This window comes from Bos taurus, chromosome 27 (genome assembly GCF_002263795.3).
Source record: "Bos taurus isolate L1 Dominette 01449 registration number 42190680 breed Hereford chromosome 27, ARS-UCD2.0, whole genome shotgun sequence".
NCBI lineage: Eukaryota > Metazoa > Chordata > Mammalia > Artiodactyla > Bovidae > Bos > Bos taurus.
Window position 1 is genome coordinate 33,040,021 of NC_037354.1, and position 18,105 is coordinate 33,058,125.

Below are 18,105 nucleotides of genomic sequence, written 5' to 3' on the forward strand. Positions count from 1 at the left end.
CGACCCCATGGACTGCAGCCTACCAGGCTCCTCCGTCCATGGGATTTTCCAGGCAAGAGTACTGGAGTGGGGTGCCATTGCCTTCTCCGGCAATGCTCTTGGTAAGTGCCAATTTGTAGTTGACAGGGGCATGGCAACCCACTCCAATATTCTTGCCTGGAGAATTCCATGGACAAGAGGAGCCCAGTGGGCTACAGTCCATAGGATCACAGAGTCAGACATGACTGAGAATGCACGAACCACAAGAAATTGCTTGAAACTGTATCAGAACTAAAAATTAGGGCTGCTAGCACTGACTCTGCCAGGTCGCAGGTCTAGTGAGACTGGAAAGTCACGTTCAGCATTTATGCCATTTAACTTCTGATTTCTGGTCATCACTTTTACCATCTTTTGGGAACACTCTTGTCACTTGGCTTTTGATTTCTGGGCATCTCTTTGCCTTTTGTTTTATTTACAGTGTGATCCCTGGCAGGTGAGGTTCTGGTTTGGTTTGGTTTGAGCGTGCAACACAAACTTCTCGAGCTAATGTGGGAAGCACTTCCTCTAAGGTTCCACGCTCCACCTGGGAACCCCTTGGGAAAAAAATTTTTAATGAGTGGTCACCCTAGCTATGATTCAATGACAAGAAAACTGGCCTAAAAATATTAGCTCTTTATTGACACAGGCTAGGAAAATGGACCCAAGTTCCCTTATCTCCAGAGTTTTCTCCTATAATCAAAAGCCTGGGGCTGATCAAACTAAGAACCCCACTTCCCGAGAAGGACAATCCCTGCTGGGACCAATCTGCCCTTGTTATCAGAGCCAATTTGAGCACTCTCTGGTCTAAATTTTGGCTATAAAACTATGACCACAGAGTAGGGAGCTTGCTCAAACTCATGTCCATTGAGTCAGTGATGCCATCCAACCATCTCATCCTCTGTCGTCCCCTTCTCCTGCCTTCAATCTTTCCCAGCATCAGGGTCTTGTCCAATGAGTCATCAGGTGACTCTTCGCATCAGGTGGCCAAAAAAAAGATGATTTTTGACAGTGTGGTCACAATATTCTTTAGACTCCAGAGAAAGCCTAGTGTGCTGCAGTCCATAGGGTGGCAAAGAGTCGGATACTTAAGGACTTAACGACTGAACGGCAACAATGAGCTGTTAGATAAACTCTATTAAGAATAATTATGCTTTAGGAATGTCTGTCTAATACAGTCACTCCAGATTAGGGTAACTTGACTTTCTAAGGGTTGTGATTGTCAACTAAAAGACATGCACAACTTTAGAGCTACAAGTTGAGTTTTATTTGGGGCAAATTGAGGACTGCAGCCTGAGAGGGAGTACTCCCGATAGCTCTGAGAGACTGCTCCCAAGAGGCAGTGGGGGAAGCTCAATATATAAGATTTTGTCGAAGGTGGAGTTCAATACAATTAAGCGCTCATTTTACAAAATATATTCAGCCAGTATCTGTTGTCATCATGAAGGGATTTAGTGCTCTTCTAGATATGATGAGATGCAAGCAGCTGTTGACCTTCAGCACCCCCTGAGTGAGTTCAGGGTGGAGTGAGGTACTCTGTGCTCCAGGGAATCTGATGGCACAGGTCTTTATATAGGTGGATATTTCAGGAACAGGTTTTATGATCCTGATCCTTGCATCTAGGAAAGCACAAAATTTCTTTGGCATCAGATCCTCCCGACTAGGGGGAAAAACTCTTACAAAGTGATTGCATTGAATTTCCCCTGCACCAAAATCTTATATATTGACCTTCCCCCACTACCTCTTTGGAGCAGTCCCTCAGCTATGGGAGAGAAGGCAATGGCAACCCACTCCTGTGTACTTGCCTGGAGAATCCCAGGGACCGGGGAGCCTGGTGGGCTGCCCTCTATGGGGTCGCAGAGTCGGACACGACTGAAGCGACTTAGCAGCAGCAGCAGTAGCAGTAGCAGCTCAGCTGAGCTGCCGCCTCCTGGGCACCTCATCTTGCCCCAAATAAATATGCAACTCTCAACTTGTACATCGTTAGAGGACAAATGTATTTTTTGTGTGCCTATTCGAAAAATTTAAATTACGTATGTGGCTTACAGTGGGCAGCACTGAGTTGAAGGATAACGAAAGGAAAACAGCCACGCATGTAAATCCTGCAAGTTCTTTAGTAACAGCTTTCTCTCTCTTAACGGTTCCTCCCAAGAATATCTGAGATAAAAGTCACGTCTCCCCGCTAGAGGAGTAAGACCTCGGTAGCACACTAGGTTCTCTGCACCTCTCGGCTTCCGCGGGGGCGGCGGGGCGGCGGGGGCAGCGGCGGCAGCGGCACCCGGAAGGACGCCAGCGGCACCCAAGAGCCTCACAGGGCCTCCGAGGCGACCTCCCCAAGATGGCGTCGCCGGGGGGCGGGGCTGTCCGCCACACCGCCTCCGTCCCACCCTGCGCTGGCGATTGGCTAAAACGACTCGGTGCTTAGTGGTGATTGGGCCTCACGGAAACCCGCGCTGGGCGGGACCGGAAGGGGTCTCTGCCCGGGGTGCGCGGGCCCGGGGCTCCACGTTGGTCCCTGGGGGATGTGGAAAGCTGGCAGCATGTCGGCGGAGCTGGGGATCGGCTTCGCTCTGCGAGCCGTGAACGAACGCGTGCAGCAGGCGGTGGCGCGGCGGCCGCGGGTGAGGAAGGGGACCGCGCGGGGACTGTGGGCGGCCGCGCCGAGCAAGGGGGACACCTGCGTGGGAACGGGTCGTCACAGTGACGCAGAGGGGTCTCCTGGAGGGGCGGGACCTGCCCGCTGCCTTGGCACTGAAAAGCTAGCGAAGGCTAAGGGGGTTCCCCAGCTCCTGTCAGATTTTCTGAAGGTTAGCGATCCCAGGAAAATGACCAGTCTCTAGGCAGCGCGACCATTGTCCAGCCTGCTTCGTGGTAGGGGTCAGCAGCCTTGGCGGAGGGGAGAGGGGCTAGGCCTGTATCCAGAGACTGCAGGAAGAAGACGCCCACTACAGGTGCACCCAAAGGAGGCCAGGTCTGCCGGGGGTCACGTGTGTGGCAGCGTCTCAGCCAGTAGATTGCTCATAAAGTAAATGTCAGCGCCTCCGCCAGCGAAGGAGAGGGTGAATTGACCCGACTTGAGGAGCACCCGGAGCTGCTTTTGCACGTTTGAGGCAGCAGGGAACTGACATCCAGTCCCAAGCAGTTTATGGGGGAGTTTTTTCCTCCCTTGTTTATATTTAGTCTTCTCTTGGAATTTATTTAGACTGAAGGTCAGTACCTGCCTCCCTCAAGTGCAAGTTTTATTTTGAATGGTGTGGAGTGAGCCAGGCTTGAATGGAGAGAAGTCAAAGTTCTTAGTTCAAGCATTTATGGTATATGGTTATCAGAGCTCAGAGACCTGCATTAGCATAGCCTTTACTTGGCTGTTAAATAGATGTTAACCTTGAAAGAAAGTGAAGTCGCTAAGACCGGTCTGAGTCTCTGTGACTCCACGGACTGTAGCCCGCCAGACTCCTCTGTCTATGGGATTTTCCAGGCAAGAATACTGGAGTGGGTTGGCATTTCCTTCTCCAAGGGATCTTCCCAACCCAGGAATCGAACCCGGGTCTCCTTCATTGTAGGCGGATTCTTTACCGACTAAGGGAGGGAAGCTTCAGTTTTGCCACTGTTTCTTTTCTTTTTCAATATTTTATTTGGCTGTATCAGGTCTGAGTTGCACCACCCAGGATCTTCATTGTGGCACGCCCCCTTGTCTCTAGTTGTGAGGTGGGCTTAATTGCCCCAAGGCATGTGGGATCTTAGTTCCCTGATCAGAGATGGAACTTCATTGGAAGGCGGATTCTTAACCACTGGATCACCAGGGACACCCTTCTCCCACTGGTTCTGCCACGTAAATTACAGAGTTACCCTAAGGCTGCTTCTGAGAGGCGGTATTGTAGGCAGTATTGATAACTACCCCAGGATCACAATGAGTTTCCAAAACTGTTGACCTTGGGGTTTTAGGAACTGGAAGTGGCCTCCCTTCTAGTCAGAGATTGATGCCTTTTCTTAACTAAGTGATTCTTAAACCTCCAACCTTGCCATGCAAGAGAGTCAGCTGAAGAGTTTGTTTTAAAGCAGATTCTCAGACTCCAGTCTGAGATTCACACCCAGTGGGTCAGGAGGGGACCCAGGTGATACTGGTAATATTGGTTAAAGACCACACTCCTAGCAAATAAAGTTTTTTACTTACCTGCCCAGCTCTCCTGAGAGAGAAAGGTGTTCTGCTAGATTTTTTTTTAATTTAGTTTTTACATGTATTTATTTTTTGGCCATGCAATGCAGCATGTGAGATCTAAGTTCCCCAACCAGGGATCAAACCCATGCCCCCCTGAAAGCACAGACTCTTAACCCCTGGACCACCAGGGTAGTCCCTTCTGCTCTGCTAGATATTAAGGTGGCTAACATATTAGATTTAGATGCCATGCATACAAAAGACATTTCATCAACATTATTTGATACTGATAGCCCTGCTGTCTTGGAAAAGTGGATCTTATCAAATGCCAAGTAAAGATCTCTGTCGATCCATCCTACAGGATGTCCTACAGGACTTACCAGGATAATAAGTCCAAACATTGACTCATCTGGCTCTTTTCCTCTTGGCAGGATCTCCCAGCCATCCAGCCCCGGCTAGTAGCAGTCAGCAAAACGAAACCTGCGGACATGGTCATAGAGGCCTACAGTCACGGGCAACGCACTTTCGGGGAGAACTATGTACGTGAGGGCCCTTTTCCCGCCCATAAGCTGCTCTCAGAAGAGTCGAATGTGCCAGGCTTCTGACTTACTCTGTTTTTTACCCTGTAGGTTCAGGAACTGCTTGAAAAAGCATCAAATCCTCAAGTAAGTGGAATCTGAATTCTTTGTATCTAAATCTTGACTGTTCAGTTGGAAATTAGACCCACCTTGGTAGTTGAGTTTCAGAGCAGGAGGTCAGGCTGATGGTAGAAGTGCCTGCGTTCGCCGTGAGCCCCAAATATTTCTCATCTAGATTTTCTCTCTCAACACCGTCATTTTCTTCTTTGTGGCTTTTTTGAAGATGGTGATTTTAGAAGCTTGCTGTAACCTTGAATCCTTTTGAGATTTAAAAGCTTTAATCAGTTTCTTCTCAAGGGGAAGTATCTGAAAGAAGGGGAGAGTTGACAGGAACAAGGAAGAGAAATAGAAGCCTTCAGTTTTTCTCTAAGTGTCTTTAAGGGCCTGACTGAAGATGCAATAGTGGTTTATCGCTTAGACCGGAAAGGTGAGACGGGAATGTGCGAAGTGTGTGAGCTGGCAAGCCCTCCACAGACTCTGAGTTAAACGCAACCACCTCTTTCTCTTCAGATTCTGTCTTCGTGTCCTGAGATCAAATGGCACTTCATTGGCCATCTACAGAAACAGAATGTCAACAAACTGATGGGTAAGATAAAACTCTAAATATGAAGACACAGTTTTTTTCGTCATTGTATCACATACAGTCCGTTCTGTGGAAGAGGAAATATTTTAGATTATCCCTCAGTCATCATTTATGCTTCAGGGATTCTTTTGGGAAAGAAATCTTAGTTCTTGATTAAAGGGAAACATCATGATAAGAACAAAATGAACTCACAGTTGGCTGGGTATTATATACTTGGAAACCTACCCTAGCACACATTATGTATTTTTTGGGCGGTTTTTGAAATAAACGAGAAGGAATTGAAGCCCGTAAAAATTTTTTGGCTAGCACAGGAAACACTTTTGCCCTTTTCCTTTTTTTTGTTTGAGGTTCATTTTATTGTGTAATGAACATAATTTTCTTTTTATCTTGGCTGTGCTGGGCCTTCGTCACTGCAGGTGGAGGCCACTCTTCATTCTGTTGTATGGGCTTCTCGCTGCAGTGGCTTCTCCTGGTGTGGCGTACAGGCTCAGCAGTTGTAGCTACTATAACCTCACCTCCCTCTCGTTACAGCTGTCCCCAACCTCTCCATGCTGGAGACGGTCGATTCTGTGAAGCTGGCGGACAAAGTGAACAGTGCGTGGCAGAAAAAAGGTTCCCCCGAAAGGTTAAAGGTTATGGTCCAGATAAACACCAGCGGAGAGGCGAGTAAGTGAGCAGACGGGGGTGGCAGACTTTTTCCCCTTAGGATATGGTGGAGCGCAGGACAGATGGCAGGCCTGAACACCCGATGCAGTAGGTCACAGAAGGAGCTCGCGGGGCCGTGAAATAAGCTGTCGTGTGTAGGGTCTCGGTGGCACAAGGACCTCCAAACCAGTCCACGTCTAATTCTTTAATGCGTTCTTAGTTTCTGAAGAGGCCAGCAAGGAGACTCAAGAAGGGGCTTGTGTGACTTTGATCCTGAAAATTCCCGGAGGTCACCCTCCCTCCCAAAAGAGATTGCGAATTTACATGTGTAATACTTCTCAAACCTTAACAAATCATGTTTCCATTATTGGGAGAAAATCGAACAAAACACACTGTGGGCACCAGTCAGGGAATATCTTGACAAGGCTTGGGTTAGCAGTATAGCACAGAAGTCAGCGCCTGGGCCTGGAACAGGCAGACCTGGGGTTTGAGCTCTGCCACGCTCCAGCACTGGAACCTTGAGTGACGTGCCTGACCTTCCAACCCTTCATTTTCCTTACCTGCCAGCGATAGCAGAGCGGTAGTTCCGAGGGTGCTGCGAGGCTTGAGTGTGGAGATGGAGGTAAAGCTGTTGGTGCAGGACCCTATGCATCTTACTTGTTAGCTGTTTGCTAAGAATCCGTGTTTACAGACCAGTCGTTTGCTGATAGAGCTTAGGTTGAAGTAACAAGCCTGGGGCCGGAGTCAGGCTGCCAGGATCCACGTCCCAGTTCCACACTTCCTGGCCCTGTGGCCTTGAGAAAGGCCCTTAGCCTCCCAGAGCTTCAGTCTCCTCTTTTTTTAGAATGGAGAGAGTGAGAACACTTACTTCACAGAGCTCCTGCATTAAATAAAAAACCGTAGGGACTTGGCATGTGTGCCTGGTACGTAAGCATTTAATATGCTATGCTTTGCTAAGTCACTTCAGTCGTGTCCGACTCTGTGTGACCCCACAAATGGCAGCCACCAGGCTCCCCCATCCCTGGGATTCTCCAGGCAAGAACACTGGAGTGGGTTGCTTAACAATCAGCATTGTCTGTACGTGCACCTAGATTATACGTTGCTGCTGCTGCTGCTAAGTCGCTACAGTCGTGTCTGACTCTGTGCGACCCCATAGATGGCAGCCCACCAGGCCCTGTCATCCCTGGGATTCTCCAGGCAAGAACACTGGAGTGGGTTGCCATTTCCTCCTCCAATGCATGAAAGTGAAAAGTGAAAGTGAAGTCAGTCAGTCGTGTCTGACTCTTATCGACCCCATGGACTGCAGCCTACCAGGCTCCTCTGTCCATGGGATTTTCCAGGCAAGAGTACTGGAGTGGGGTGCCATTGCCTTCTCCAAGATTATATGTTACTTTATCCTGATAGGTAAACCTGAAACGGATTCCAGATGGAGTCCATTACAGCGTTTCTTGATCAATGGCTATCATTTGCCCTAAAATGCCTTAAAGATTGGAGTGTTACTAGCATCTCTCTTTGTTAAATGAGGGAAGGACAGAATCTGTCCTCATACCTGCATAACAAGTAATGTTTTCCCACAGATTCCTTCTCTGGTTTTTAATGAGCAAGATCGGGTAAATTTTGCGAAGTTCTAGTCAAAACTGTATGATATATACTTCATTTTTATTTGTTTTTACAATTCCACTAATAAATTAATGAAACTGTGAAAGTACCAGATTTGGAAAAATAATTCTCTGGTTAATCTGGCGTTTGGGCAATGTGCGTCTTCTTGGTGTTTTTTTGTTTTTCTTTTTAAATGTTTTGGCTCCACTGCACACCCAACACGCAGGATCTTAGTTCCCTGACCTGGGATATCAAACCCGATGGCTTCCCCCCCACCCTCACACAGGAAGCCCATAATCTTAACCACTGAACCGCCAGGAAAGTTCAGATAATTTTTTTTTTTTAGATTAATTTTTTTTTCTATTTGAAGAAAAGCAGTGTTTTGGGTATTTTTTTCCTTTTCCTTCTACTCTAGCTGTCCTCAGATGCTGAGGCAGAATAAAGAGAATCCAGTTTATAGCTCTTTCCTTGAGATACTCAGGACCAGGTCAGAAGGGGAGCAACACAAACAGACACCTCACCATTTCAGTCACCAGTTCAGTCTTGAGGACAAGTTCTCCCAAGAAGTCCTCTTGCCTGAGAGTCGCCTCCCCTGTCCTAGGGAACGGTGTTCCTCTGGCTTCCTAGAACCTGTGGGTCTTCTGTCTCTTTTGTGAAGGCAAACACGGCCTGCCCCCTGCAGAGATGGCAGCCCTGGTGGAACACATCAATGCCAAGTGCCCCAGCCTGGAGTTCGTGGGGCTGATGACCATTGGGAGCTTCGGGCACGATCTTAGTCAAGGACCGAACCCAGACTTCCAGGTACTCGGGCCTGGGGTGAGGGCGCTGCTCACATCTGCTGAGGGTATCCGGGGCTGGCTGCTGCCGTCAGCTCCACAGACTTTCCACACATCTCTTGTCATGTTACTTGATAACCCACCTCTTAAACTCTCCTCATACGGAAAACGGGAATAGGTCCCCCAAACCCCCACAGACCCTTCTCCACTCAGTCTGAACCTGCCTGACACACGGTCTTCAGAGAAAAGGAGCTCCGGCTTCCTCTCCAATGAGTGACAGTTTTCTTGAAAGTAGGAGAGTTCTCTACAAACCCTTCCAGTGATTTGTGGTGATTTTGACAGGCCTTGAAGCCATGAGGAATAAAGAAGTAGTTTCTGTCAGAGGTGTTAAGATTCGGCCCCTCTCAGCCACCCTCGGAGAAGGCCGGGGTAAGATGGCGTCACACTTGTCTCCCCGTCAGGTGTTGCTGTCCCTCCGGGAGGAGCTGTGCAGGAAGCTGGGCGCCCCCCCCGAGCAGGTGGAGCTGAGCATGGGCATGTCCGTGGACTTCCAGCACGCGGTGAGTATCTCCCGGGTGCCCTCGGGTGCCTGCAGGACGGGTCCAAAGGCAACGCCTCGCCGTCGCATCGAGGCGCCACGCGGCAGTGTCTCTCACCTACGCTGATGTCCCCGGCCGTCGCATCGAGGCGCCACGCGGCAGTGTCTCTCACCTACGCTGATGTCCCCGGCCGTCGCATCGAGGCGCCACGCGGCAGTGTCTCTCACCTACGCTGATGTCCCCGGCCGTCGCATCGAGGCGCCACGCGGCAGTGTCTCTCACCTACGCTGATGTCCCCGGCCCCTTCTTTTTTTTCAAATGAACTGTATAGAAATTATAGCTTGACACCTCATTTAAAAAAAAAAAATTACAACTCAGTTTAATTCCCTAAGTGGGATCTAAAGGAAAATCGAAAGAATTTACACTGCAGCTTTTTAAAAAGGCATTTCCCTGTGTTCATACTTGGGCGTGGTCATATGACACTGAGTCCTGATGAAGTGTCTGATCGTACGCAGAGATCCCCCAGGATGCAGCGGCTCTGAGCACACACTGATAGATGTGCTGTGTTAGCAACTCACATACACAATCTTCCAGAGCGGAGGCTAATTTGATCAAGTTCCAAGAACCACACTGTAAAACTTTCCTCTGGATCTACAGTAGTTGCAGGATTGGAAGATAAGAGTATATTCAGTTCAGTTCAGTCGCTCAGTCATGTCCAACTCTCTGCGACCCCATGAATCGCAGCACGCCAGGCCTCCCTGTCCATCATCAACTCCCGGAGTTCACCCAGACTCACATCCATCGAGTCGGTGATGCCATCCAGCCATCTCATCCTCTGTCATCCCCTTCTCCTCCTGCCCCCAATCCCTCCCAGCAGCAGAGTCTTTTCCAATGAGTCAACTCTTCGCATGAGATGGCCAAAGTACTGGAGTTTCAGCTTTAGCATCATTCCTTCCAAAGAAATCCCAGGGCTGATCTTCAGAATGAACTGGTTGGATCTCCTTGCAGTCCAAGGGACTCTCGAGCCTTCTCCAACACCACAGTTCAAAAGCATCAATTCTTCGGCACTCAGCCTTCTTCACAGTCCAACTCTCACATCCATACATGACCATAGGAAGAACCACAGCCTTGACTAGATGGACCTTTGTTGGCAAAGTAATAGCTCTGCTTTTGAATATGCTATCTAGGTTGGTCATAACTTTCCTTCCAAGGAGTAAGCGTCTTTTAATTTCATGGCTGCAGTCACCATCTGCAGTGATTTTGGAGGCCAAAAAAAATAAAGTCTGACATTGATTCCATTGTTTCCCCGTCTATTTCCCATGAAGTGATGGGACCGGATGCCATGATCTTCGTTTTCTGAATGTTGAGCTTTAAGCCAACTTTTTCACTCCACTTTCACTTTCATCAAGAGGCTTTTTAGTTCCTCTTCACTTTCTGCCATAAGGTTGGTATTTCTACATAAGATGGAATTCGATCCTGTGCTCACTCACTCACAGGGAGGGCTGCTCACCTCTGAAACCCCAGCATATGAGAAGGGCGTGTGGGCCACAGGACGGCTCTCTGTCATGCTGCTGTGTCCCACACGGCTGCCACCCCTGTTGCCCACCCCACTAAGTGCCAGTCGCCTTCCCCAGTCTCTGCAGTCTCTCCTTACGTACTTCGTAAACACCCCTTTGGTGTTTACCACCACTGCCCCACAGTCCTTCAGCTGCATCTGCTGCATCTCGTTATTTTTTTAAACTTAGCCCCTTCTTCTTCCCCACAGATTGAAGTGGGATCTACCAACGTCCGCATCGGAAGCACCATTTTTGGAGAGCGAGATTACTCCAAGAAAACGGACAAGCCCGCAGCAGAGCTGCAGGCCCCGGAGGAGGTGGCCCAGGCACACTGACCCGAAGCCGGATCCAGAAGACTCACCGTGCGTTCACCTGGGCCTCCGCCTTCCAGGGGCCCCCAGTCACCACACCACCACACCCTCCTGGGACCTGACAAAAGCATGCCCAGGGCGATGTGTGTGGTTGGGAAGCGTCTTACCTAGTGTCTGACACAGGAAGCTCACTGCAAGCAGTGGCTTTGGACTGGATTTGAGGAATCCAGACGTTTCTGCAGATCAGATGCCTAGGCCAGGGCCGGGAGTTGAGTTCAGGCTTGAACTTTGCCCAGGAATGCGTTTCCCAGGTGTTGCCTGTAATTGCCACAGTTGGAGGGATTCCTACTCGTCATCCACTTGGATAGAAAATCTCTGTTGCCAGCTCCGTACAGACCCCACAGAGCAGTCGCCTCTGCCACGCTGGAGCAGCATGGTCTCTGTCCCCCCCACTTTCCATCCCACCCAGTTAGCATCGGTCTCCACTCCAGATGGCAGTTTGGGTAACTTCAGGACCCAGCTCGAGTTAATCCTGCACGCCCATATTGTGGCCGATGAGAGTTGTATCATCCATCAACCACCCTATGACCCTGAAAATTACAGGGTGACTACCATGAGCAGGCCTCGGGCCTTCCCACCATCCCTTCCAAACACAGGACTTCGAGCTTTTACCCAGGGCTCTGTGGTGATGAGAGTCCAGTGATACAATTTTTCCCCCCACTGCAGTCCTCGCTGTGGTAATTTCATATCAAACACCAGTGGATCTCCAGTAGCTCCCCAGAAATTAAAGATTTCCCCCAAAGCCAGTTCAGGCTCACAGTTTCAACAAGACTTGGCTTTGAGGGCCCTATTCCTGGGAGTTCTTTTTAGGCGCATTTATAGCTTCCCCTCCCGACTGTATAAGCCAGGATTTTGCAACTCTAGATTGTCAATAGTGTAGCTAGCTCTTCAAAACCCAGAAAGCACAATTCTCGGGCAGTCACGACAGACGGCTGTGGTCTGGGTCATCGTTTGTTTCTAGGTGGATTTTTCTTATTTATTCAAACCCCAGTCTTTTAATTGTATGAAAACAACTCCCATGATAATGCTGCTGAATGCAGTTTTATAAAACTTAAACCATTACGATTCCTATACTGTTTCAATCAAAGCTCTCGTGTGATAATTCAGCATCTATTAAATAAAAATGTGAATTTGAATTACACCTTCTGTGCTAATTACAAAGCAATTAAAAGATTTATTTTCTACGATCTGGTGTAGTGAGTGAGTCTAACAGGAGAGGGCATTGGACCCAACTGGAAGCCACCACACCCATCCTGGCATTGCACAGCTTACAAGAATGGTGCGCCTTAGGCCACAGTTCAGTCACTCAGTCGTGTCCGACTCTCTGCAACCCCATGGACTGCAGCACACCAGGCTTCCCTGTCCATCACCAACTCGCAGAGCTTGCTCAAACTCAAGTTTATTGAGTTGGTGATACCATCCAACCATCTCATCCTTTGTCGTCCCCTTCTCCTCCTGCCCTCAATCTTTCCCAGCATCAGGGTCTTTTCCAATGAGTCGGTTCTTCTCATCAGGTGGCCAAAGTATTGGATCTTCAGCTTCAGCGTCAGTCTTTCCAATAAATATTCAGGACTAATTTCCTTTAGGATTGACTGGTTGGATCTCCTTGAAGTCCAAGGGACTCTCGAGAGTCACAGATGCAGCCAAAGCCACACTGCAGATAAAAGGAGGGATTCTGAAGTTCAAAGCCTTTGACTGTGTGGATCACAATAAACTGGAAAATTCTGAAAGAGCTGGGAATACCAGACCACCTGACCTGCCTCTTGAGAAACCTGTATGCAGGTCAGGAAGCAACAGTTAGAACTGGACATGGAACAACAGACTGGTTCCAAAGAGGAAAAGGAGTACGTCAAGGCTGTATATTGTCACCCTGCTTATTTAACTTATATGCAGAGTACATCATGAGAAACACTGGGCTGGAAGAAGCACAAGCTGGAATCAAGATTGCAGGGAGAAATATCCAATAACCTCAGATATGCAGATGATACCACCCTTAGTGAAGCAATAAGTGAAGAGGAACTAAAAAGCCTCTTGATGAAAGTGAAAGAGGAGAGTGAAAAAGTTGGCTTAAAGCTCAACATTCAGAAAACTAAGATTATGGCATCTGGTCCCATCACTTCATGGCAAACAGATGGGGAAGCAGTGGAAACAGTGGCTGACTTTATTTTTCTGGGTTCCAAAATCACTGCCGATGGTGATTGCAGCCATGAGATTAAAAGATGCTTACTCCTTGGAAGGAAAGTTATGACCAACCTAGACAGCATATTAAAAAGCAGAGACATTATTTTGTCAACAAAGGTCCATCTAGTCAAGGCTTTGGTTTTTCCAGTGGTCATGTATGGATGTGAGAGTTGGACTATAAAGAAAGCTGAGTGCTGAAGAATTGATGCTTTTGAACTGTGGTGTTGGAGAAGACTCTTGAGAGTCCCTTGGACTGCAAGGAGATCCAACCAGTCCATCCTAAAGAAGATCAGTCCTGGGTGTTCATTGGAAGGACTGATGAAGCTGAAACTCCAATACTTTGGCCACCTGATACGAAGAGCTGACTCATTTGAAAAGACCCTGATGCTGGGAAAGATTGAGGGCAGGAGGAGAAGGGGACGACAGAGGATGAGATGGTTGGATGGCATCACCAACTCGATGGACATGGGTTTAGGTGGACTCCAGGAGTTGGTGATGGACAGGGAGGCCTGGCGTGCTGCGGTTCATGGGGTCACAAAGAGTTGGACATGACTGAGCGACTGAACTGAACTGATTACTGTAAATTCTAAAGGCCAGAAAGTTAAATGTTTGCATTTCAGGAATTATGAAAAGATGTGGCCTCTTGCTGTTAAGAGACTCAGAGCTACCTCTAGGTGGCGACATTGGCCTACCTGAGGGGCAAGCATTGGCGTGCCACTGTCGGCAAATTACCCTGGGAGAGACTGTCATCTAGCATCACCCTGTTTTTAATAAATGTATTTATCTATCAGGAGAATGGTTCCTAATGGAGATTGTTTACTTATTTGGCTGCGTGGCATGGGGGATTTAGTTCTTTGACCAGGGATTGAACCTGGTCCCCCTAAATTAGGAGTGTGGCGTCTCAGCCACTGGACCACCAGAGAAAGTCCCACCCCTTCTCTTTTTCAGCTTCATCTGAGAGGGTACAGATCTGAGAGAGGGGCCGGGATCAGGGAGGGCACCCCGCCCACCAGCTTCACAGCATCTGCCACCTCCCCCTGGCTGCCCTCCAGGGTTCTCCAGTCACCCCTCACCCATTCTTTTTAAGTCAAAACAGAAGCCAGGAAAGACATGGTTTTCCCAAGCGACGTGGCTGACTTCTGCAGAGTCACAAGGTTCTTTCAGATACCTCACTTCTCTGCAAACTCGGCTGAGGGTTCTGAGGGTTCCGTGGAAACTTTGGGAGAGACGTAGTTGGAACAAGAGACCCCTCAAGCTTGTGCGTGTCTGCAGATCAAGAGGAACTAAGGAGGGGATCTGGGTGGGGAACTCTGGGAGGCTGACTCAAACCCAGATCACTAAAGGAAACCAAAGTCCAATATGCCCACCACAGACTAGGACCTTTCGCAGAGAGAGCCAGTTGTGACTTTGTCTTGTTACGTGGGCCAAGCATGAGTATTCAGATTTCCGCCAAAACCCTGACAGCGTCCACGGCAAGTTTCCTGAGTGACAACCGCACGCCATCCTGGATCCCACCCACCTGTGCAGCCTGTCTCTGACGATGCTGTCCAGGCCCCTGGACCCCGGTGGGCCTGGTACCCAGCCCCAGAAAGTCTGGACACGCAGAAATTCCCCAGTGAATCCTTCAAGGTTTTGTCTTGGGGAAGTTCCTCACAGATTCACCGCATCTCTTAACAAAGCAACCTCTTAATATTCAAATGGTCCTCCTCCATCCCCTTTTATAATCGTTTATGACACACAAATTACCATGACTACATCGTCTGATTCTGCCCTCACGGCAGCCAGCAGGGTGATTTAGGCTGCTGGGCGATGTCCCTCTGTGCATGGGGCACCAAGACCCAGAGGAGGTTCTGTGTGCTCCTTCCCTGAGGTCAGAGTGGGTTGGTGGCAGGACAAGAAAGAAACTCAAGACCTTTGATTCCTGTCCAGAGCTTGATCACCACACCACCCTGGCCTGCTCTGCTGTCTCAGCCTTTAATAATTAGTGAGCGGCATATCCTTAGATTTATAAGCTTCATTTAGTTTATTATTGTTTTGATTTCTTTGGCTGCACCGCTCAGCTTGTGGGATCTTAGTTCCCCAACCAGGGATCGAACCGATGCCTACGGCAATGAAAGCTCCGAGTCCTAACCACAAGGGCCTCCCTATAAACGTCATATAAAAGAAAATTCTTACCATGAAAGACATAGATGTTTTCCAGCCTGCAGTCATTGTTGAGAACTGACAAGTCTTAATGCAGAACAAACTTTGGAACCCCAAGTAGAGGGGATGGGAGGGAGGGAGAGAATTAAACCCAGCCTGACTGGACTCACCCTTTGCTTTCTTTTACCCTGTTTCCCTCACGTAGATGCAAACTGTGTCACAGGCTGCAGGGCTCAGAGTGTGTGCATAGTGCCCTTTAGCCCCCATGGCCAGACAGGCGCTGAATTCTGTTCCCCAAGGCTGGGCCAGGAGGAAGGAGGTCAAACGGGGCATTCGGAAAATCCAGGACATCCTTGTCCTTGAGACGAGAAGTGGCCCCAAAGCACCGAGGGTGGATGCCTCACCCCCCTGTTCCTAGAGGGCTTCGATGAGACTAGAAGTGCAGCGGTGCAATTGAGCTGATCTGCGCTGGGAGCCGTGGCTGTCTTTACCATGAAATCAGTTGAATGCTATTACATCAGCCTCGTGACTAAGGGCGAAAGCATCCAACCGTCCACGAGACAGTTTTTGCTAATCTGCCCTCCCCTCAAGCAGCACGTAGGTAGGGAAAGGGTCTCTTTTTTTTTTCTACCCACTTTGCCTCAACCACACCCAGTCGCGCCCGGCTTTATACCGGTTTGTAGGTATCTCAGGCCGCCTGTGGCTGAGTCTTCATTCGCAAGGTCAAGTCCCTCTCTGAAAAAAAAATCATTTCAGGGTCCCAAAAGGGACCTCAGAGCTGACACTGTCTTCTGTCAGCTCCAACACAGGGGGCTGACATGGCACACGGTGGGGACGGAGAGGGGGTACGGGGCAACGGTGGACGGGGTTACTCTAGGCACCATTTTTTGTATTTAAAAATCAATACACTGTCCAGCTCCTGAGCTTTGAGACCCCAAAGGAGCAGAAGCCACCCTCCGAGTGCCGATGGCCTTCTGGAAGGTTCTCTCCGCGAGCTGGCTGGCTGCGCTCCTGCCTGGAGCTCCCCAGCTTCAGAGCTAGGCTTGACCCAGCTGCCAATCTCCAAAATAAAATCAATGTGTGACCTTATTCACCAGCTGTACCGAAGAAACTAGTGCAAACCAGGGCCAACTTTGAAGCCAAAAAGGGAAGATGAGAAGTTGCGAGAGAGAGAGAGAGAGAGAAAGAACGGGGGTTGGGGGAGAGGAAAACTTGGCTGGACATGAAAGGTGTCTTGTCTGTCTGTTCCCCATTAGGCTCGATTCTCTTGCAATCTGCAGCCTCGACATAATTCTCTTGACCAGAAACTCTCCGGAGAGATAGTGTCAGAAGGAAAAACAAACAGAATGGCATCTCGGACAGTAAAGTCACTTAAAAAGCTATCCGGGGGAGTGGAGACGGTAGGGGAGGGCGGTAGGAGTCAGCTCCTAGAGGGTGCTCCTCACAGCAGGCTGCCCGTGGAGGACCTCTCCCCTGGGACAGACACAAGGAGGGGTACCCCCGAGAGAGGGCTGGTGGGCCAGGCAAGGAAGCAAAACCCCAAATCCTCTGCCCTCCCAGCCTCTCTGACGCCTCAAAACCTACCTTGGCTGGCTTTCCCAACTGTGCGCTCAACACAAAACCCCATGGTGCTGGGCTTTTCACAGCCCGCAGTGCATGGAGGGGACTTCAGAAGGATTACCTGAGAAAAAAGTGCTCCCAGTTTGTCCTAACTCCACTTCTTGTTTCTGACTGCCGCCAGCAGCCAAAGGCTGAGAACTATAAGCTGGCAGCCAGCTCCCCAAGCTGCAAGGCCTGTTCCCCCAGCCCCCTTCGACCTGCCTTTGAGCAAAGCCAGCTCCGTGCCTGCAGGAGCCTGGGGGGGAGGTTAGGACTTTGGAGTCAGGGTGCAGTTCTGCACTTAAGTTTCTGGGGCAGGGATCCTGTGAAAGGAGAGGGTATTGGAAGAAAAACTAATCAGAAGAAGAAAGTAAGAGCTTTTCCCTGCCTTTCAAACTTGTTTATTGCTAGGATATCTGATTTCAGCGGAGGAAGCCGGCACTGAAGCAAGATTTTTATTGGCCCCAAGCAAAAGGCATTCGGGGTTTGCCTTTGAATTGGTTTCCCCAAACCTGGAAGGACAGAAGCGCCCTCGCTGCTTTGATGGTGCAGCTCTGTCCTTTGGGGGCCCCCGGACTCCCTGTTTTCCTTAGCATCCTCTAAATGCCCCTTGGAGGATGAGGCGGGGAGCGAGGGGGCCCAGAGTGGGAGGTGGCCTCGTGGATATTTCAGAGAGGAAAGTAGAAGAAGGGACAAACAATTAAAAAATTCAGGAATTGGCTCCAGGGCTGAGCTCTCTGCCCCCCTTCCCCTGAGCAGGGACCTGGAGGAGGGAAGGTCTGGTTTGGATGAAAGCTCAGTGTCTCTAGCTGACGGGGCTAGGCGGGCTGCTCGGAGGGCCAGGCCTGATGGTTTCAATGTGTGTGGAAGATAAAGCCAGATCTGCAAAGGCAGGCCCTGCCCATGGCCCTCCTCAGCTGGGCCAGCGGGCTCTGGGGAGGGGGGTGCCCAGCTGGGCCATAGGCTCCGGGGGCTGCTGCCGCCCCCCGCCCCCTCCCCGGGCTCCCCACAGACACCTTCCTGCCCAGACAGCAGCTGTTTGGGGGCTGGAGCCCCGGCCTGCCCAATCTACCCTTGGGCACAGGCTTCCTGCCTTTCTCTGGATTCCTAAAAGGGCATCTCCTCCCCTGGAGAAAGAGGGGGGTGCACCTCCATTTGGAGGCCTCTGGGTGAGCCCACCCAGCTCACCTTTTACCCTCTCTGCACCTGACAGCTGGCTTTCCCTGGGACTCTCCCTCATCACCCTTCCCCCTGCAAACCACAGGTGACAGGAGGGGCCCCGAAATGGAGGGCTCTAAGTGTCTTTGC

At 49.8% G+C, this 18,105-nt stretch overlaps 1 protein-coding gene across 1 annotated transcript; it reads left to right on the top strand.

Annotated features, from left to right (window-relative positions):
* The first annotated feature begins 2,519 nt into the window (after nt 1-2,519).
* Nucleotides 2,520-12,059, top strand: PLPBP (pyridoxal phosphate binding protein). The gene is given in 8 exon segments (NM_001034357.1): nt 2,520-2,636; nt 4,600-4,707; nt 4,798-4,833; nt 5,317-5,392; nt 5,921-6,055; nt 8,292-8,434; nt 8,871-8,969; nt 10,714-12,059. Coding segments are annotated over 8 exon segments (822 nt in total). The 5' UTR covers nt 2,520-2,537; the 3' UTR covers nt 10,840-12,059.
* Nucleotides 12,060-18,105: the final 6,046 nt, after the last annotated feature.